The 21,938-nt window shown below is 46.5% G+C and overlaps 3 protein-coding genes across 3 annotated transcripts; 1 reads left to right on the plus strand and 2 right to left on the minus strand.

Moving 5' to 3' along the window:
• Positions 1–40: 40 nt before the first annotated feature.
• LOC106613125 (dehydrogenase/reductase SDR family member 12) lies at positions 41–8,113 on the minus strand. The gene is made up of 10 exons (XM_014215081.3): positions 7,911–8,113; positions 6,517–6,650; positions 6,280–6,362; positions 6,079–6,174; positions 5,758–5,839; positions 5,617–5,678; positions 5,429–5,533; positions 2,597–2,687; positions 2,230–2,367; positions 41–1,327 (listed from the first exon to the last, which is right to left on the minus strand). Exons 1-10 carry the CDS (start codon positions 7,979–7,981, stop codon positions 1,212–1,214), a joined length of 978 nt encoding a protein of 325 aa, XP_014070556.2. The 5' UTR covers positions 7,982–8,113; the 3' UTR covers positions 41–1,211.
• Positions 8,114–8,575: 462 nt separating this feature from the next.
• On the plus strand, positions 8,576–14,092 carry LOC106613123 (AP-1 complex subunit sigma-3). The gene is made up of 5 exons (XM_014215078.3): positions 8,576–8,724; positions 9,443–9,621; positions 12,553–12,661; positions 13,555–13,692; positions 13,812–14,092. The coding sequence occupies exons 1-5, from the start codon at positions 8,722–8,724 to the stop codon at positions 13,845–13,847; spliced, it is 465 nt and encodes a 154-aa protein (XP_014070553.1). The 5' UTR covers positions 8,576–8,721; the 3' UTR covers positions 13,848–14,092.
• Positions 14,093–17,879: 3,787 nt separating this feature from the next.
• LOC106613122 (secretogranin-2b) lies at positions 17,880–21,504 on the minus strand. The gene is made up of 2 exons (XM_014215077.3): positions 21,406–21,504; positions 17,880–20,305 (listed from the first exon to the last, which is right to left on the minus strand). Exon 2 carries the CDS (start codon positions 20,291–20,293, stop codon positions 18,278–18,280), a length of 2,016 nt encoding a protein of 671 aa, XP_014070552.3. The 5' UTR covers positions 20,294–20,305; positions 21,406–21,504; the 3' UTR covers positions 17,880–18,277.
• Between the last annotated feature and the right edge of the window lie 434 nt (positions 21,505–21,938).

Below are 21,938 nucleotides of genomic sequence, written 5' to 3' on the forward strand. Positions count from 1 at the left end.
TGCCTCCCCCATCGGCAATATAGTAACACTCAGAAAATACTTTACATCAGTGTATTTTTTTTATTCAAGGATGAAATCACAAAATACATGACTGCCTCATCAATAAGCATATTTGTATATCTCATTACTTCCTCAAAGTGTTTAAGTGCCCCTTAATCATCAAGTGCTCCATAAATATATCTTAGCTGTATTGGCCATGTCTGGTATAGCAGTGGGAACCTCTCTGGTCTGAATAGGTAAAAACTCCATCTACCTGCTGATAGTGAGAGGTCTCTTCATGCCTGGGCTCAGTATAACCACCCAGAGGGGTCTATTACAATGCAAGATCAATGATTTAACCGGCTAACTTGCCAAAATATTCAGATTATTATAATTTTGTAGATAAGCATGAAATGAAGATGGTGTAATTGACTCAACAACCAAAATCGCATATCTAAGTTCACCTTTTAATTGATGTTTCTGGTTGTTAAAGTTAGCTGGCTAACTCATGAATCCTGCTCTGTCGTTTTGCCTCCCACCTGATGATGTAATTTTGTTAATGCACACCAATGCATTTAATCAGTTATGTACACAAGCATTGTAGACTTTTCATGGATCAACAGACAACTTCATGATGTTGTAATACTGAAGAAGCACTTGGGTAAATTAGTTTGAACATTTTCAAAACAGAGCAAACCAACCAACCCTGTGTTGTTAGGCTGGGCCCATAGCAACAGGCTGTGATGTGATTGGTGGATGGATAAGGGTGTGACTTTGGTCACATCAGATTCCCATCTGATTGACAGCTTTCATTGAGTCACTGCTCGAAGTGGTAGAAAAACAACGTACTGTGTTTGTTGGGTTAAATGTATAAAGAAGTGAAAAGTGCTTTCCCTATCAGCAGCTCAAAGGCTACAAGGTAAGAACTCTTTTCAGGGAACCCCAAATCGGCGTCATCAAACACTGTTCTGTTGTAGCCCTCAGTGCAGGAGTTTTTAGCTTAGACTATTAAGTGTTTTAAGCCATGTAGAAGTTATATATTTAAAAAGTGTTAGAGGTCAATAAATATCTAAACTGTTAAGTAGTGCAAATCAAATATAGTAGGACCCCCCCCCCCCCCCCCCCGACAGGTATGTGTAGACTGTTAACTATGCTGAACTGGTTCCCAGTATTCGGCACTGGTTCCAGTGTGTACTGTAGTACTGGTATGGTACTTGTGTGTGGTAGTGGTCTCAGTGGGGCTGGAAGGTCTTAGCCAGATCCTCCATCACACTCATGAACTTCTGCTGCTCCAACTGAGAACTGTGGGTCCAGGCCAGGGGCAGGTGGGCCGACACCATCCTCCGATCTGACACACACAATACAATCTGTTTTACAACCTGGTTGGTTAAAAGATAAGCATTTACTATTCACATTGTGATTGATCCATCCTATAGCCGTGTCAATGAAGTCATCTAGAAAATACAGTTCAACCAAAACGTAGGCCTAGCTGTTGACCCCAGATCCCCTGACATGTATTGTGTACATGCAGGCACAGAGAAGAGAGGAGGTGTCTGTGTTAGTGACTCTATTGAAGTGTTTCTTTACTATCCTGCTGTGCTGGGGAAGGCAACTGAGGTCGCCGCATTGGAGGGAGAGGGCGTGTGTCAGAGACGGGGTTCCACTGTGCTCTCTGGTAGTATCTGGTACCGAGAGCTCCAGCTGCGGTGGACCAATGCCAGAATCCCAGCCCAACCCACCGCCCGCCTGCTATCTCCAACCTTCCCCATCTTCTCATGCCCTCAGTCCAACCCACACAGACAAACACTGCATTCAGACAGCACTCATCTTCTTTCTCTCCTTCTTCACCACTCTCTAAACCCCTACCATATGCTCTAAATATCCTCTCTCATCTCTTTCTCTCTCCCCTTTCCCTCTCCTTCGACCTCTCTTCTCCAATTCTGACTGAGGTCCACTGTACCGAGAAGCCTGGCTGTTTTGAAGAGCTCTTGTTTTCTCCAGAAGCACAGATTGAGAACGGGTTGTGAGGATAGAGAGTGTGTGTGGATCTGACAGTTAACCCACGACACTCTACGCTAGACCTCACTTTGCTGTCTTACTGTAGCTTTCTCTTTTCTGGTCATGACCTCAGATACTTTACCATATGTAATTGCTAAACAAATGGGAACAATCCCATTCTTCAGACAATGCTTCACTTTGTTTGTGATACTTCATTTAGAACTTGTGTGTTCTGTGTCTCTTGCTGCCTACCCTGGAAGAAGCTTCCACTGGGCTTGGTGGCGGCGGCCTCTGAGATGGCCAACCACACCGCGGTGTCAGCCCCCTGCTCCGGGGTCCTCAGGCTGTCCTTCATAGACTGGTGGAAGTCAGGCATGGCATTGGCCACCGCTACAACAGAGAGAGAGAGACGGGTCAGTAACACAGTTATCTTAGTGTATTATGTTTAAAACTGTTTTAGACAATATTAAAACAGCATTGGATTTATGTATTGAAATAGTACATCTCAATAGTAAATGTCAACCTCCAAATGTGGATATGTGTTTACAATGTTGTCATATTTAGAACCAAAGCTGTTTGCTGCTGGTGATTATGTAGTTGTGGTGTATTGATACAGTACCCGGCGTGTCCACCCAGCCAGGGTGCATCACTGAGAAGTGGACGTTGCTATGGGTCTTGGCCCACTGCTCTGTCATCACCACCTGTTGCCTCTGAAACACACACAATACATACACACACACACCAGTAGCTGGGACCAGTTCAAGCACAAATCTCAAACCTGACCTAGACCATGTCACACAAGCACAGACCAGCAAGAGACCACCACATCATGCATTTAATGGAATTGTCTCCAACCTTGTATGGATCACTGGGGCCAAGCTTCCTCCTGCCATCCAGAACCTCTATACTAGGCGGTGTCAGAGGAAGGCCCAAAAATGTCAAGGACTCCAGCAACCCAAGACATAGACTGTTCTCTCAGCTACCTCACGGCGAGCGGTACCAGAGCACCAAGTCTAGGTCAAAAAGACTCCTTAACAGCTTCTTCTCCCAAGCCATAAGACTGCTGAACAATTCATCAAATGGCTACCCCCCCCCCCCCCCCCCCATTACCGTAATTACCTCGACTAACCTGTAACCCCACATATTGACTCGGTACTCCCCTGTATATAGCCTCATTATTGCTATTCTATTGTTACTATTTGTAGTTTTCTTAACTCTTATTTTCTTAAATAAGCATTTCACGGTAAGGTCTACACCTTTTGTATTCGGCGCATGTGACAAATAGCGTTTGATTTGATTTGATGTCTGACGCAACAAAATCTGACGTGTGAGGCCCTGCTCCCCCACCCTTCCACTCCCCTGCTCCCCCGCCCCCCTGCTCCCCCGCTCCCCCGCTCACCTGCTCCCCTGCTCCCCCGACCTCCCGCTCCCCTTCTCCCCTGCCCTCCCACTCCCCTGCTCCCCTGCTCTCCCGCTCCCCTGCTCTCCCGCTCCCCCACTCCCCCGCCCTCCAGCTCCCCCGCCCTCCAGCTCCCCCGCCCTCCAGCTCCCCCGCCCTCCCGCTCCCCTGCTCCCCTGCTCCCCCGACCTCCCGCTCCCCTTCTCCCCTGCCCTCCCACTCCCCTGCTCCCCTGCTCTCCCGCTCCCCTGCTCTCCCACTCCCCTGCTCCCCTGCTCTCCCACTCCCCTGCTCTCCCACTCCCCTGCTCCCCTGCTCTCCCACTCCCCTGCTCTCCCACTCCCCTGCTCCCCTGCTCTCCCACTCCCCTGCTCTCCCACTCCCCTGCTCCCCTGCTCTCCCACTCCCCTGCTCTCCCACTCCCCTGCTCCCCTGCTCTCCCACTCCCCTGCTCTCCCACTCCCCTGCTCCCCTGCTCTCCCACTCCCCTGCTCTCCCACTCTCCTGCTCCCCTGCTCTCCCACTCCCCTGCTCCCCTGCTCTCCCACTCCCCTGCTCCCCTGCTCTCCCACTCCCCTGCTCTCCCACTCCCCTGCTCCCCTGCTCTCCCACTCCCCTGCTCCCCTGCTCTCCCACTCCCCTGCTCCCCTGCTCTCCCACTCCCCTGCTCCCCTGCTCTCCCACTCCCCCGCCCTCCCGCTCCCCTGCCCTCCCACTCCCCCGCCCTCCCGCTCCCCCGCCCTCCAGCTCCCCCGCCCTCCCGCTCCCCCGCCCTCCAGCTCCCCCGCCCTCCCGCTCCCCCGCCCTCCCGCTCCCCCGCCCTCCAGCTCCCCCGCCCTCCCGCTCCCCCGCCCCCCCGCTCCCCCGCCCTCCAGCTCCCCCGCCCTCCCGCTCCCCCGCCCTCCAGCTCCCCCGCCCTCCCACTCCCCCGCCCTCCCACTCCCCCGCCCTCCAGCTCCCCCGCCCTCCCACTCCCCCGCCCTCCCGCTCCCCTGCTCCCCTGCTCCCCCGACCTCCCGCTCCCCTTCTCCCCTGCCCTCCCACTCCCCTGCTCCCCTGCTCTCCCGCTCCCCTGCTCCCCTGCTCTCCCGCTCCCCTGCTCTCCCACTCCCCTGCTCCCCTGCTCTCCCACTCCCCTGCTCTCCCACTCCCCTGCTCCCCTGCTCTCCCACTCCCCTGCTCTCCCACTCCCCTGCTCCCCTGCTCTCCCACTCCCCTGCTCTCCCGCTCCCCTTCTCCCCTGCCCTCCCACTCCCCTGCTCCCCTGCTCTCCCGCTCCCCTGCTCTCCCACTCCCCCGCCCTCCCACTCCCCCGCCCTCCCGCTCCCCCGCCCTCCAGCTCCCCCGCCCTCCCGCTCCCCTGCCCTCCCGCTCCCCCGCCCTCCAGCTCCCCCGCCCTCCCACTCCCCCGCCCTCCCGCTCCCCCGCCCTCCCGCTCCCCCCCCCCCCGCTCCCCCGCCCTCCAGCTCCCCCGCCCTCCCACTCCCCCGCCCTCCAGCTCCCCCGCCCTCCCGCTCCCCCGCCCTCCCGCTCCCCCGCCCTCCCGCTCCCCCGCCCTCCAGCTCCCCCGCCCTCCCGCTCCCCCGCCCTCCCGCTCCCCCGCCCTCCCGCTCCCCCGCCCTCCAGCTCCCCCGCCCTCCCACTCCCCCGCCCACCAGCTCCCCCGCCCTCCCGCTCCCCTGCTCCCCTGCTCCCCCGACCTCCCGCTCCCCTTCTCCCCTGCCCTCCCACTCCCCTGCTCCCCTGCTCTCCCGCTCCCCTGCTCTCCCACTCCCCTGCTCCCCTGCTCTCCCACTCCCCTGCTCTCCCACTCCCCTGCTCCCCTGCTCTCCCACTCCCCTGCTCTCCCACTCCCCTGCTCCCCTGCTCTCCCACTCCCCTGCTCCCCTGCTCTCCCACTCCCCTGCTCCCCCGCCCTCCCGCTCCCCTGCCCTCCCACTCCCCCGCCCTCCCGCTCCCCCGCCCTCCCACTCCCCCGCCCTCCCACTCCCCCGCCCTCCGGCTCCCCCCGCCCTCCCGCTCCCCTGCTCCCTGCTCCCCTGCTCCCCTGACCTTGTGCTGTGCGTAGACCATGGTCCCGTCATAGCGACCTATTTCTGTCTGCAGGTTCCCTGTCCTCAGCTTCTGGACCAGCATCCCTCCAGATGAAACTGTGATCTGAGGAGGAGGATTTAGTAAAATTACATCTAAGAGAATAACCACCAGTGGTGGTGCCAGTGGGTTTTGGGTTTCAAACTCACCACTCTTGGCTCTGCACTCTTCTCCAGTAAGGGAATCAGGCCCTTGGTCAGGATATACACACCTAGAGATAGAGAGAGATGTGTGTCTTTCAAAGGGTATTGAGACTGAAGTATTCACATTCACCTCTGTCATTGACTCACCCATGACGTTAGTGGCAAAGCTCTTCTCCAGCCCCTCAGCGTTCACATCCCTCTCACTCATGATGCAGCCTGCATTATTTATCTGTTCACATCAATCAGTCAGTAAATAATCCTACATTATGAATACTGTACACATGTAATAATACATCAAACATGGGAAGAAGCCCTACATTATGGGAAGGATGAGAGACAGAGAGAGCGAGAGACAGAGGGAGAGCGAGAGACAGAGAGGATGATGATGAAAGGCAGGGTGATGACTAGAGGAAGAAAAATATATGTTACAGGGTCTCACTTTGATTCAAACATATGTTCATCACTCACCAGTACATTCAAGGCTTTGTACTTCTTCTTGAAGGCCTCTGCAAACTCCCAAACCTTCCGTGTCTCCGACAGGTCCAGAATGTGGACATATATTTCCTGAAATTACATGATTATTACACTCTGGTTTATAATATCCAAACAGTGTAAAAAGTCCCCCACACAAACATTTTGAAGGTGAGAGAGAGGCCCAAACTCATTCACTTTATTTCCTGACTCCTTGACAATGTCAGCCCTGGCCTCCTCTGCTTTGTCCTTGTTCCTGCACACCATGTGGACTGTACCACCTGTAGATGGGATGAGGGGATAACAGTAGAGCAAGAGTGGCTGAACCAGCGGTGTATTCAGTGCGGTGAAACGTGATGATTCTCTTCCTCCAAAGACACACATGCACACACTCACTCACACACACTCTCTCTACTCTACAGACACACACCGTACCTCTCTTGGCGATGGCCATGGCTGTAGCTCTCCCTATGCCACTGTTGGCTCCGGTGATCATGAAGACCCTGCCTGCCATGGACACCTCCAGGTCCTTTTCCACAAAGTGTTTGGCGGCAGAGAGGAACGCACCCCTGCAACACACACAGTTAGACAGACAGCGATTAGCTGGAGGATATTCATCCACTGCTCCACTCCACAGGGTGGTAGAGGGGGACTGAGGAGCTCAGTAACAATACACCCTTTTCCACGTGAAATGATTGAATGGTTGATTGAAAACAGATTATAAGAAAATAGGTCAGTGCCAGTGCACATAGATGTCCTGGGGTCAGATTGATGCTGTCTCCCTGCTCCGAACCTAAAATGGAGCAAATTCCAAACAGTTTAGATATTCAGTCAGCAAGACAAAGGTCTAACAAAGGGAAAGACTGTCGGATCATCTCTTAGATAATGTGAGAAGGAGAGAGGAGGCATTTCTGAGGGCACCGCTGGTGACACCGACAGCGGCCTGTGTGCCGCGTCAAGGGGTTCAATGGCAGCCATTGTTCCCAATGGGGGATTAAGGGAGCAAGGCGGTGCTGTGCTTAGGGATTGTTTTGGGCTAAATGCATGCTCTGTTTGGTGGTGTCATGCAGCGTAAACACTAGTAGAGTCCAGGGTCAGGGAGACTGGTTGGTCTCTGCAAGAAAACACAACATTGAACAAAGGAAGTGATGGATAAATGACAAAGGCACCTCTTCAATTGGATTTGATGCTTTGTTTTAGAATGAGGAAAGCAGTGTGTGGTCTGATGAGATTTATTTTTATTTTTTTTGTCTGATGCTATTGGTAAGCCATTTATCAACAGTTCCACATGATGGCCTTGACTTGAGCTGGTGGATTACCAAATAAGATTGCAAGCTTTATAGTAAGCATTGATGACCCAATGTATTTAGTAATATGATGGCAAAAGGTAAACAGTTCTTCAACAGCTTTGTCCATTTAGTGGTTTTGACACCACCAGTGTGCCTAATTCTCAATCAATGAGGGTGAAAAAAAATCTACAATCTATCTGAAACACTGTGACGTTCACTGTGATGAATTGAATAATATCATGCCAAAGGATGAACACATAAACAACAAAGAGAGAGAGAGAAAATACACATTGTTCTGGAAATAGGAAAGATGTATTTTGTATTATTCAGTTTTATACATTTTATTGATTTAGTTTATATTTGTGACATTTGTAGCCAGGGATTTGATTCCATGAAATAGCCTGAATCAACCATAACAAATGTGTGCGTATGGACCCAAAAGGTGTGCGACCAGTTATCAGTTGCATACGGTTCTCCAGAGTAAATATAAAAGCATGAAAGATGATGATGACAGACACACCATAGCATGGGTAATCTTACCTGGTGAATTCAGTCATTCCTTTCAGAAACCAAGCGGAGTTGCGGTAAAGAGACATCGTTGTATTACCCATGGAATCCTCTCGTCCCGTCGTCCGTTATTGCACTCTCTCCTCCGGTTTTAACTTGGGCCAAACCCACGTGTTTGAATTTACATTCCACCCAGCGGCGACTAGGGAACAATAACTGAAGCACAATGAAATTCAGTGTCAACTGGTGTCAGCTCGACACTGTCCTTGATGTCTATAGGCTTGAATGAATGTAATAAAATACATTTCCTACTGAATCTTCAATAGGCTTACACGGCAAATTCAGGATTTGCTTGCACAGCATTTCAAATGTAAATTAAATGTATTTCAACAACCGCATATTTCAGTAACAGAAGAACATTTGATCAGGGAATTATTGATAACACTTCTGGGGGAAATTAAGCTATTGTCGGTTTTTATAGGCATGTAGGCTACAATAGAAAAAGCTCAAATAACACGCAATATGTCTGGAAATGAAAGAATAGACACACAAACACATCATTTGGTTTGACAAGCAGGATGGTTTCTATATTTGATCCTAACCCGTGTACAGTACACTGCAATCCGCCTTTACCAGGACAGTTCCTGTGACAGGTGTGAACCAATCTCGACCAAGCAAAGAACGGGGCGCGGCACAGTCCAGAGAAGGTGTGGTTTCGCAATTTAACCCACAGCATTGTGGGAAGCTTGACGATGCCTCCACCATATGAATCGGTTTTACGCAAGAATTTAGATAACATATTTTCCCTCAAGTTTCGGCCTTAGCCTCACATTGCACCTTCACGATGGTGAGTAAAATGTTGTCTTTTGGTTCCATGTTCAAGTTTTGACATATTTTACAGGGCAAGTAAATGCTCTCTTTATAACATGCACCTGTCCAAAAGGTGAGTAGCCTACTGTAACTGTAACTGTGTGGCCAACGGCGCTCCAGCACACTTGGTTCCTTTGGCTGGTCGTTGAACTGGAGTCTTGTCGCCTGAACCTGTTTGCCCGGAGGCTACAGTAACCTAAAGAAGCGTTGCTGTCATGTTTTTATAGTAGAACGTCTTGAAAGTCATGTGTAAGTTACATTTTTGCTTAAACTGTCCATTATAAGGCTGTTCGTGGAGAATTGTGAAATATTGTTTATGTCTGGCACAACTACTTATCAGTTAGAAGTGTTGTTTGAATTGTGGTTTGCAACACATCTAGGCATAATGAGTGTATTATTGTGGGGTGTGTTCAAAGTGTCTGAGTATGTGTGAGTGAGTAGCCTTCATGAATATGTCAATTTGTGTGTTACGTGGGCAAACTATGAATCATTCTGTGTATGTGAATACATATTAATGCAGTTACTGATTAACTAGGCGTTAACAACATGGTTTGACCTGAGTGACACCAGAGAACCTAATGAACAAGAGGAACTATTCTGCTTCAATCTGTTGCCTGCAATAATACCCATTCTAGTCATTCTATTTCTATGATTTGGGTCCAAGCGGGTCAACTTCCTGCCCCCTCTCCCCACAGATGCGCTTCCTGCTGCTGTTCAGCCGGCAGGGGAAGCTGCGACTGCAGAAGTGGTTCACTCCAGTGACTGAGAGAGAGAAAAAGAAGATGATCAGGGAAATGACTCTGATGGTGCTGGCTCACCCTCCCCGCTCCTGTAACTTCCTCCACTGGAGGGACCTCAAGATTGTTTACAAGAGGTGACTGAGGAAGTAGAATCTCTCTTTGGGGCTGGATCTGTCTGTGGTTTAGCCTTCGATCTCTTTCTCTTATACCCCCTTCTCTCTCTCTTTGATTTGCTTTATTTGGCAGATTGTTTGTTTTCCTATTTTTGACTTCTGTCTTTCTTTTGTCTGTTTGTCTGTTTGTCTGTTTGTCTGCCCTATTGCTGTCTGTTACTCTGTTGACCCCTATTGCTGTCTGTGTTTCCCCCCTCTCACTATTGTCTCTGGGCTGGAACAGACTATGGTGCCTGTAGGGGTGTGGGGGGAGGGATGAGGGAGGAAGGGGGTAGAATGGAACCATCCTTGGCCCTTTTTATTAGTGGTTCATGTTTAACCTCTTAAACTCCTTCCTCCTTACCCACAAAAACAAACAGACGCACAAGTTAAATAACCAAATCAAATTGTATTTGTCACATACACATGGTTAGCAGATGTTAATGCGAGTGTAGCGAAATGCTTGTGCTTCTAGTTCCGACCATGCAGTAATATCTAACAAGTAATCGAACAATTTCACAACTACCTTATACACACAAGTGTAAAGGAATTAATTAGAATATGTACATAAAAATATATGGATGAGCGATGGCCGAACGGCATAGGCAAGATGCAGTAAATGGTATAGAGTACAGTATATACATATGAGATGAGTAATGTAGTGTATGTAAAAATTATATAAAGTGGCTAGTGATACATTTATTACATCCAATTTTTAATTATTATAGTGTCTAGAGATGAGTCAGTATGTTGGCAGCAGCCTCTGTTAGTGATGGCTGTTTAACAGTCTGATGGCCTTGAGATAGAAGCTGTTTTTCAGTCTCTCGGTCCCAGCTTTGATGCACCTGTACTGACCTCACCTTCTGGTTGATAGTGGGGTGAGCAGGCAGTGGCTCGGGTAGTTGTTGTCCTTGATGATCTTTTTGGCCTTCCTGTGACATCGGGTGGTGTAGGTGTCCTGGAGGGCAGGTAGTTTGCCCTGGTGATGCGTTGTGCAGACCTCACTACCCTCTGGAGAGCCTTACTGTTGTGGACGGAGCAGTTGCCGTACCAGGCGGTGATACAGCCCGACAGGATGCTCTTGATTGTGCATCTGTAAAAGTTTTTGGTGACAAGCCGAATTTCTTCAACCTCCTGAGGTTGAAGAGGCGCTGCTGCGCCTTCTTCACCATGCTGTCTGTGTGGGTGAACCATTTCACTTTGTCCGTGGTTTGTATGCAGAGGAACTTAAAACTTTCTCCACTACTGTCCTGTCGATGTTGATAGGGGGCTGCTCCCTCTGCTGTTTCCTGAAGTCCACGATCATCTCCTTTGTTTTGTTGACGTTGAGTGTGAGGTTATTTTCCTGACACCACACTCCGAGTGCCCTCACCTCCTCCCTGTAGGCTGTCTCGTTGTTGGTAATCAAGCCTACCAGTGTAGTGTCGTCTGCAAATTTGATGATTGTGTTGGAGGAGTGCATGGCCACGCAGTCATGGGTGAACAGGGAGTACAGGAGAGGGCTGAGAGAGGTGGAAAAATGTTTGTTATCGATCAATAATGACAAACCTCCTGGCATTGACAACTTAGATGGAAAGCTACTGGGGATGGTAGCTGACTCTATAGCCACTCCTATCTGTCATATCTTTAATCTAAGCCTAGAGGAAAGTCTGTCCTCAGGCCTGGAGGGAAGCCAAAGTAATTCCACTACCAAAGAGTGGTAAAGCAGCCTTTATTGGTTCTAACAGCAGACCTATAAGCTTGCTGCCAGCTCTTAGCAAACTGTTGGAAAAAATGGTGTTTGACCAAATACAATACTATTTCTCAGTAAACAAATTAACAACAGACTTCCAGCATGGGTCCTTGACTTCCTGACGGGCCGCCCCCAGGTGGTGAGGGCAGGTAACAACATCTCCACCCCGCTGATCCTCAACACTGGGGCCCCACAAGGGTGCTAACTTTACAAAATTCAAACTTGCACTGCTTTTCTTTCATTATTAGTTTTTTTAATGCTTTAATATAATTGCTCACTGTTTGTTGTGGGCATTTCCTGCCTAAGTTTGCCCACTTTGCCAATGAAATAATAATTAAAATAATTGGCAACATCAAATGGTTTTGTGATGAATAAGCCATCTGATTCGATGAAAGATGGAGTTGAATTTGTCTTTCTGCCCATAATTTCATTTAAAGTACTCAAGTTTTTTTTCCATCGTTCTTTATATCGTTGATCTTGGCTTCATAATACAGTTTCTTCTTTTTGTTGAGTTAAGTCACATCATTTCTTAATTTGCAGTAAGTAAGCCAGTCAGATGTGCAGCCAGACTTATTAGCCACTCCTTTTGCCCCATCTCTTTCAACCATACAGTGTTTCAATTCCTCATCAATCCATGGAGCCTTAACAGTTCTAACAGTCAGTCAGTACTTTGGGTGGTGGACCATTCTTAATACGCACAGGAAACTGTTGAGCGTGAAAAACCCAGCAGCGTTGCGGTTCTTGACACACTCAAACCGGTGCGTCTGGCACCTACTACCATACCCGTTCAAAGGCACATAAATCTTTTGTCTTGCTCATTCACCCTCTGAATGGAACACATACACAATCTCAATTCTCAATTCTCTCAAGGCTTAAAAATTATTCTTTAACCGATCTCCTCTCCTTTATCTACACTGATTGAAGTGGATTTAACAAGTGGCATCAATAAGGGATCATAGACTGACCAGGTAAATCCAGGTGAACTCTATCATGGAAAGGGCAGGTGTTCTTAATGTTTTGTACACTCACTGTACAAGTTAAACACATAACAGACAAGAACAGAGTGTTCTACCCCTACAGTCACTATTTGGCTTAAGCATTAACCTCTATGGTAAAGTGACTCTTTGGCATATAAACATAACAACCATAACCCTGTTCCTTGACCTCTGACCCCCTTGCAGGTATGCCAGTCTCTACTTCTGCTGTGGTCTGGAGGACCAGGACAATGAACTGTTGACCTTGGAGGTGCTGCACCGATATGTCGAGCTGCTGGACAAATACTTTGGCAACGTAAGCATAATGTACAGGCAATGCAAGGGCTATTCATTGGCAGGGGTCTCTTTGGGGGACAATGTTCAGATTAAATTGGTGAATAGAAACTAAATGTGCTCTTTACAGTATTTTCAAAATGTTTATAATCTTAATGGTGCCTAATTCCTCTCATTGATGTGCTGTTGTGTCGCTCTGTCTGCTCTGCTGCAGGTCTGTGGGTTGGATATCATCTTTAACTTTGACAAGGCCTACTTCGTGTGTGTGTACACGTTTTAGTTTACTATTCCCAAGAATAGTAAATAAACAAAAATTCAGATAAGTGAGGACATTTTGCTGGTCCTCAGTTGTAAAAAGGCAATTTCAGGATCAGGGGTTAGGTTTAGGGTTAAGGTTAGGGTTGGGGGATAGGGAAAATAGGATTTTGAATGGGAATCAATTAATGGTCCTCACAAGTTTAGTGAGACATGGGTGTGTCTGTGCTCGTGCATGCATGTGGTTATTAGAGAATTACATGAAAAGTGCTGAAAGTAAAATGAGTCAGTCAAATACATCAACAGAAGCATACAAACTGAGACACTAGTTTAATCTAATTGTTACAATGGCAAAACAGAAGTGATCTGAAAGTGTATCAGGAATCAGGATCCATAGTAAACAAATCATACTCATCCTGAGTGCTGCCTCCTGACAGAAATGTATAAATGAAAGTGACTGCATCACCCTGACGTGCGACAGACAGTACTTGACAGGCAACCAAAATAAAAGACCACTGGCTGACGATAGCCCCGTCATAGGCACCTCCCATAGCACACGGTCTCTTTCTGCAGGCCCCTACAACCCTGCCTCATTCTTTGGTCGATCTTGGGCGTGAGTGAGTCATCGATGGACTTTAACTGTGTACATGTGCGCTGCAGGTGTGTGAGCTGGACATCATCTTTAACTTTGAGAAGGCCTACTTCATCCTTGATGAGTTCCTGATGGGAGGAGAGATCCTGGAGACCTCCAAGACAGCTGTGGGCATCGCTATGGAGGAGGCAGAGACACTACAAGAGGTGCACACACACACACACACACACACACACACACACACACACACACACACACACACAGTCACTTAAGTGTGACACACTTGCCAAAATATGTAAATATGTTTCTTCTGTTCTCTCAACAGACAATGGAGGAGTATATGAGTAAACCGACCTACTGAACCAATAACAGGGACATGAGTCGAACCTTAAGACTGAAGAATCCTTTCCTCAGTTGCCATAAGTGCCACAACATTTAAACTGTAATACACTCTTCCATTCAGACATCACACATAGTAATACACTCTTCCATTCAGACATCACACAGAGTAATACACTCTTCCATTCAGACATCACACAGAGTAATACACTCTTCCATTCAGACATCACACAGAGTAATACACTCTTCCATTCAGACATCACACAGAGTAATACACTCTTCCATTCAGACATCACACAGAGTAATACACTCTTCCATTCAGACATCACACAGAGTAATACACTCTTCCATTCAGACATCACACAGAGTAATACACTCTTCCATTCAGACATCACACAGAGTAATACACTCTTCCATTCAGACATCACACAGAGTAATACACTCTTCCATTCAGACATCACACAGAGTAATACACTCTTCCATTCAGACATCACACAGAGTAATACACTCTTCCATTCAGACATCACACAGAGTAATACACTCTTCCATTCAGACATCACACAGAGTAATACACTCTTCCATTCAGACATCACACAGAGTAATACTCTTCCATTCAGACATCACACAGAGTAATACACTCTTCCATTCAGACATCACACAGAGTAATACACTCTTCCATTCAGACATCACACAGAGTAATACACTCTTCCATTCAGACATCACACAGAGTAATACACTCTTCCATTCAGACATCACACAGAGTAATACACTCTTCCATTCAGACATCACACAGAGTAATACACTCTTCCATTCAGACATCACACAGAGTAATACACTCTTCCATTCAGACATCACACATAGTAATACACTCTTCCATTCAGACATCACACATAGTAATACACTCTTCCATTCAGACATCACACAGAGTAATACACTCTTCCATTCAGACATCACACAGAGTAATACACTCTTCCATTCAGACATCACACAGAGTAATACACCCTTCCATTCAGACATCACACAGAGTAATACACTCTTCCATTCAGACATCACACAGAGTAATACACTCTTCCATTCAGACATCACACAGAGTAATACACTCTTCCATTCAGACATCACACAGAGTAATACACTCTTCCATTCAGACATCACACAGAGTAATACACTCTTCCATTCAGACATCACACAGAGTAATACACTCTTCCATTCAGACATCACACAGAGTAATACACCCTTCCATTCAGACATCACACAGAGTAATACACTCTTCCATTCAGACATCACACAGAGTAATACACCCTTCCATTCAGACATCACACAGAGTAATACACTCTTCCATTCAGACATCACACAGAGTAATACACTCTTCCATTCAGACATCACACAGAGTAATACACTCTTCCATTCAGACATCACACAGAGTAATACACTCTTCCATTCAGACATCACACAGAGTAATACACTCTTCCATTCAGACATCACACAGAGTAATACACCCTTCCATTCAGACATCACACAGAGTAATACACTCTTCCATTCAGACATCACACAGAGTAATACACTCTTCCATTCAGACATCACACAGAGTAATACACTCCCTTCCATTCAGACATCACACAGAGTAATACACTCTTCCATTCAGACATCACACAGAGTAATACACTCTTCCATTCAGACATCACACAGAGTAATACACTCTTCCATTCAGACATCACACAGAGTAATACACCCTTCCATTCAGACATCACACAGAGTAATACACTCTTCCATTCAGACATCACACATAGTAATACACTCTTCCATTCAGACATCACACAGAGTAATACACTCTTCCATTCAGACATCACACAGAGTAATACACTCTTCCATTCAGACATCACACAGAGTAATACACCCTTCCATTCAGACATCACACAGAGTAATACACCCTTCCATTCAGACATCACACAGAGTAATACACTCTTCCATTCAGACATCACACAGAGTAATACACTCTTCCATTCAGACATCACACAGAGTAATACACTCTTCCATTCAGACATCACACAGAGTAATACACTCTTCCATTCAGACATCACACAGAGTAATACACTCTTCCATTCAGACATCACACAGAGTAATACACTCTTCCATTCAGACATCACACAGAGTAATACACTCTTCCATTCAGACATCACACAGAGTAATACACTCTTCCATTCAGACATCACACAGAGTAATACACTCTTCCATTCAGACATCACACAGAGTAATACACTCTTCCATTCAGACATCACACAGAGTAATACACCTCTTCCATTCAGACATCACACAGAGTAATACACTCTTCCATTCAGACATCACACAGAGTAATACACTCTTCCATTCAGACATCACACAGAGTAATACACTCTTCCATTCAGACATCACACAGAGTAATACACTCTTCCATTCAGACATCACACAGAGTAATACACTCTTCCATTCAGACATCACACAGAGTAATACACTCTTCCATTCAGACATCACACAGAGTAATACACTCTTCCATTCAGACATCACACAGAGTAATACACCCTTCCATTCAGACATCACACAGAGTAATACACCCTTCCATTCAGACATCACACAGAGTAATACACTCTTCCATTCAGACATCACACAGAGTAATACTCTTCCATTCAGACATCACACAGAGTAATACACTCTTCCATTCAGACATCACACAGAGTAATACACCCTTCCATTCAGACATCACACAGAGTAATACACTCTTCCATTCAGACATCACACAGAGTAATACACTCTTCCATTCAGACATCACACAGAGTAATACACTCTTCCATTCAGACATCACACAGAGTAATACACTCTTCCATTCAGACATCACACAGAGTAATACACTCTTCCATTCAGACATCACACAGAGTAATACACTCTTCCATTCAGACATCACACAGAGTAATACACTCTTCCATTCAGACATCACACAGAGTAATACACCCTTCCATTCAGACATCACACAGAGTAATACACTCTTCCATTCAGACATCACACAGAGTAATACACTCTTCCATTCAGACATCACACAGAGTAATACACTCTTCCATTCAGACATCACACAGAGTAATACACTCTTCCATTCAGACATCACACATGGGCTGTTGTTTTAAATAAGCACTTTCTAAAAGATGCATTAGGAGTCTTAGAATTTAGGAGTTAAAACACAGTTTTACTTTTTTAACTTTGAGATTTTTTTTAATGTGTTATTAGTTTCAACTATTTTATAATGACATTATATTTGATTGGATTATACATGTTTAAAAAAATTGTAGCCTACTTTGCCTTATGTGATTTTCAAGCAACTCAATGTTATTTTAGAATATTGCAGCTGCATTTTCAAATGTTTTAATTCAGTTGTGAGTTGATGCAAAGGATTGTAACCACAACATTACCATTTTGAAAGTCACATTTATTATTTGAATTCTATGTTGGCTAATGTAGCCATTGCCTACACAAGCATCGTGCCCTATTGTAATATGTATCAGTAGTCAAGCTCTAGCCAGAGGGTTCTTAGGCTGAAGTTAAAGGTGGACATTTTGGAAAGTGTTGCAGTACCGTTAATGTTGTACTGTCTGAGTAGTTTTGTTTCCAGAATAGTCTTTTAAATGTTAGTTGGGGTACATTGTTTCCAACTTTTGAAAATTGATTATTGCTATGTTATTAGACTATATCTCTTGGTTTTATAGCTGGAATTGCCTAGAACTACCCTGCTTGCCAGGCTAAGATATTTATCGTCTTACTTCATTGCAACCTGAGTTGACCCATGGTGCTATAATCATAGAAATAGAATCTCATTCTGTGTGTCGGAAATGCCCAACTTCACGTTTGCTCATTATTGTAGCTCCAAATGGATTACAATATACTACTAGTTTACCTGTCAAACTAAGATGTTTGATTGAACGAGGCTACGTATTGTTGTTGCTGACACATTGCGGCAGATGGTGTTTTGAATGTGATATTCTGCAGCCTGTTCACCATCTCTGTGTGCTCCAAATGAGTAAACACTACACAGTAAGGAAAAAATAAAGTCAATGCTTTATTCATCTCATACGTCACACATTACCGAACACATGTACGAAATATCATTTACGAGGAAGAACACAAGTGGATGTGAAGAATCCAACACTGATTCGGCTGTATGTGCGCTGAAATGTACTGCTAGTTTGAAGTGGTGTGTTGTTTTATCTAGCCTATCAAAAACATTGAATATTATGCCACACAGCCAGTTACAATCACCAATAGGCACTCCCTTGTAGCTACATCAGATCAAGTTCATGTATAAATTGGCTATTAAAGCATGAGCTGTAGTAAATCTACTGAAGAGACTAAACTCCATTGCATGTATTTATTTTTCAAAATACTTTATTATGATTCAAAACAATGATATACTATGTAGCTGCATCTCCCCATCTACATTCCTTTGACAGGTTTGGCGTAAAGGTCCTGATCTTTGCCCTCTTCGGTCTCTGGGTTCAGATAGCCTAGAACTTTCAGCAGCGTGTCGTCATCCAAGCCATGCGTTTGCAAAGCACCGCCCGTGTCCTCCTCGGGTTCTGACTGCCTTTTTTGAGGCGGGCTTTTGTCTGAGTCCATTTGGTCAAAGTAGTCCTGTACCGCCTTTTCGAACTTTCCCAGCACAAGCTGACCGTCTTGTGAGGGAGGCTGCGATGCACGCTTTTTTTGGTCTGCCTTGTTTGCTGCCTGCGGGTACTGCACAAACATCTGGGCAGCCAGATACGTGGCCAGCTCGTCTTCGTCGACAGTGTTGTCGTAGTCGCCCTTTCCTTTCTCTGGGACGTTTGGCTCAGACAACATGTAGTCTTTCTGCCTTCCAGCTGGTGCGTAAAACCTTAACGGTGGGCTTGTATGCTGTTTCTGCTTCTTGCGCTCGGGTGCGTTCTGATTTGCCACACTTCCTAGCCTGAGGAGTTTTTGAATGTCTTCTGTGTTTATTTCGTATGGGACGTTGCTTGTTTGGGTCTCAGGCAGCCGTCTGTTGAAGAATGTCTCTGGGGGGATCTTATTTTTCTTAGAGGAGATCTGAGTTAGTTTGTCCTCTACCCTGGCCAGATCGTTGGGTGTCCGAGAATGGGCTTGTGTCCTCAGTTGTGTCCTGTCCTGTTTTGTCATCTCCCCACTCTTCAGCATGTCCATCAGGTCTTCTGGTGGGATCTGTAGTTTCTGGGAGATTTGGATGAGCTGGTAAATGGCTTGTGGATCTACCTTGTCACTGTACAAAGTTTGAGTTGCTCTCCTCTCTTCCCTCTCCTCCTCTTCTTCTAGCTCTCTCTTCCGCTCCTCCTGCTCTGTTTTCTCTAGCACCTTCAGAAGGTAGTAGTCGACCAGTTTGGTGATGTCATCTGGGTCATGTTCTCCCGGACCCAGCAGGCTCGATCGCTTGACCTCATCAATCTCCTCCTCATCTTCATTATCATCATCCTCTTCATCATCCTCCAAGCCTCTGTCGAACTCCTGCCTGTTGTCATTCTCCTCGTCCTCCGTCTCCACCTGCTCCTCTAAGGGCGCCCAGTCCTCTCCCCCCATCACATTCTCATAGGCCAGATTCCTCACCCGGAACATGTCGTCGTCATCATCATCATCATGCTCCTCTTCATCATCCTCAGTCTGGCGTTTGTGCCCAGCCTTGGCGTTGGCTATCCTCCCCAGTTCCTCAAACACAGACTGCAGGTTGGCCAGGTTCTGGGGCGTGTACTTCCCCTCCATGTTCTCATTGGTGCGTTTGAAGGGGCTCTCGTGGCCTGGGGCTCTGCTTTCTTCCTCACCGTCCTCCTCATCTTCAAACATCAGTGGGTACTTACTGTGAGGCCGGCTGGTACGCTGCTGCTGTGACCATGGATATGCCACGCCCTCTCCCAACTGGCTCTCCTCCTTCGCCGGTCTCCGCCCTTTGCCCAGAGTGTGGCGGGCTACACTGGGCCTCACAGGGGCTGGCTTGGGGCCCTTCTCGGTCTGCTGGAGGGTACTCAGCACCGCCTGCAGCCACTCCTGGGTCTTGTTCTCCTTGTTTCGCTCTCCTTCCTCATCCTCCTCCTCGTCCTGGCCGATCTTACTCTGACTGGTCTGGGCAGGAGAGGCTAGCCTCAGCATGGAGCGGAGTTTCTCTGAGTCTGTGTCCATGTTGGTGGTGTCGTAGTCTGGGGTGAGGGGAGCCTGCTCCTGGGGGGCTGGCGCCCCTCCCCCGGTACGCTGCCGGAGGCTCTCAATGTACTCCAAGGCCTTGAGCATGTCTGCGTTGGTGGGGAGGTAGGGGGCGTCTACTTGCTGGGGGTCCAGCTCACTGCCTTTCAGTCTGTGTTCTCTGAGAGAGGCCCCCTGGACACTGCCAGAGCCCAGGAGGAAAAGGAGGAGGAGCAGGGAGAGGAGGAAGGCCATCCCTACCGAGGAGAGCGTGGGGAGTGATGGCATGGTGTCTTCAGCCTGGAGACGACAGACACAACAGGGAGAGAAGTGTCAATGCTGACCTTTAGGTTTAGGATAAGATTTTTTCACTGGTCAGACCATTATGTACATATTTCTTTCAAACAAGAATATTTTAAAGGACTGTGCAGTCAAAACCGTGATTTTCTTGTGTTGTATATATATTTCCTCACGGAGGTTGGACTAATACTGTGAAAATTCATGCTGGAGAAATTGCTCTTTAATTTAACATAATCCCAGTAAAATACTTAACTGTTACCCAGAAATGATTTGATATTGAGATAAAATGGCTGCAATGGACCTTTTTTAATGATAAGGCCAGTTTAATTGCTTTTGTAATGATCAGCTCTCATGATCCTCATTTAAATTCGGAAACCTTTCATTTTCAGACCTGCCATTTTATTCCCGTTTGACGCTTCAGATATATTGCTATAGTTTGCATATCACTACCACTGGTAAAGAGTTTTTATCCACAGATTTACAATCGCATCTGTTGAATGCCCAAATTATTGTTTGCGGAGCAGTAATAGCATGGGTATTCAGCTCGCCTGTAAATCTCATTAGTTTTCAAATTGCTGCCTTCCGGAATGAGTCACAATCTAGTTGTCTAGGTAACCCTTCAGCTGATGCTGGCTTCTGTCGAAACACAACTACCTACACACAAGATATCTCTAGCGCACTAAAACGCTGTTGTGTTTGTTGCACGAGCTTTTTACTGAGAAAATGCAATGGAACTTTATAATCATACACCTAATTTGGATAAAGGTATTGAACACGACTACTTATAAACCAACTAGTGGATTAATTGGTTTTGAAATCAAATTATTGTTTAATTTAGGCTACTTATCAGTTTAGCCTACATAATAACTGCAAATTACTGAAAACGAAAACTATAATAAACTTTAGTTAGTCTAAGAATGACTGAACAGATTATGTATCTCTTCACTGCGGCAGACCTGTTTGCAATGCATCAGGTTGGTTGCAAAGCTAAACGGATTTTAAAATGGACAAACATATTAAACGAACTGAAAATAGTCTAATTGAAATCCATTTTCTCAAAAGAATAATAATTTCGATGTAGGCCCTGTGTAAAGTCTTACCTCTGCAAAATAGTTTCAATTGATCGTCGTGAGTGAACTTAGCATCTCTTTCTCAGTGTGAGCGCGAGCAGGGATTCTGTGTTCAGCACCAGGGACAGCTCCTCCCATTATATGAGGCGCCATCTGACTCGTGCGTCACTGCGACATACGCAATACTAGATCCAAAGAAACATACAAACCCAGTTAGAACTGGCTCACATTTGTTCAATTATTTTAGAATCTCTTAACCTCAACTTTCAATTGGAAATGCTTATGTGATCACTGTTTTGTTATGTCTAATTGTATTGGTTGTTAACCAATAGTGATGAATATCTGGACATTAAGGACGTGATTAATTAGCCAACAGCACAATGTCCATTTAGATGGTCATAGACCTATACAACCCATGCCCATGTCCATCGATGACTCACTCACGCCCAAGATCGGCCAAAGAATGATGCGGGGTGATGAGCACTGCAGAGACCGTGCGCTATGGGAGGTGCCTATGACGGTGCAATCTCAGCCAGTGGTCATTTATTTTGGTTGCCTGTCAA

The sequence above is a fragment of the Salmo salar genome, chromosome 09 (assembly GCF_965601325.2).
Source record: "Salmo salar chromosome 09, fSalSal1, whole genome shotgun sequence".
NCBI classification, from domain to species: Eukaryota; Metazoa; Chordata; class Actinopteri; order Salmoniformes; family Salmonidae; genus Salmo; species Salmo salar.

Coding starts and splice junctions, on each gene's coding strand:
- LOC106613125 (XM_014215081.3), bottom strand. CDS start 7,981: ATGGGTAATACAACGATGTCTCTTTACCGCAACTCCGCTTGGTTTCTG. Junction 5,840..6,078: donor ACAAAGCCTTGAATGTACTG/GTGAGTGATGAA, acceptor TGATGTGAACAG/ATAAATAATGCAGGCTGCAT. Junction 2,368..2,596: donor TGGCTGGGTGGACACGCCGG/GTACTGTATCAA, acceptor TCTCTGTTGTAG/CGGTGGCCAATGCCATGCCT.
- LOC106613122 (XM_014215077.3), bottom strand. CDS start 20,293: ATGCCATCACTCCCCACGCTCTCCTCGGTAGGGATGGCCTTCCTCCTC.
- LOC106613123 (XM_014215078.3), top strand. Junction 9,622..12,552: donor CTCAAGATTGTTTACAAGAG/GTGACTGAGGAA, acceptor ACCCCCTTGCAG/GTATGCCAGTCTCTACTTCT. Junction 13,693..13,811: donor AGGCAGAGACACTACAAGAG/GTGCACACACAC, acceptor TTCTCTCAACAG/ACAATGGAGGAGTATATGAG.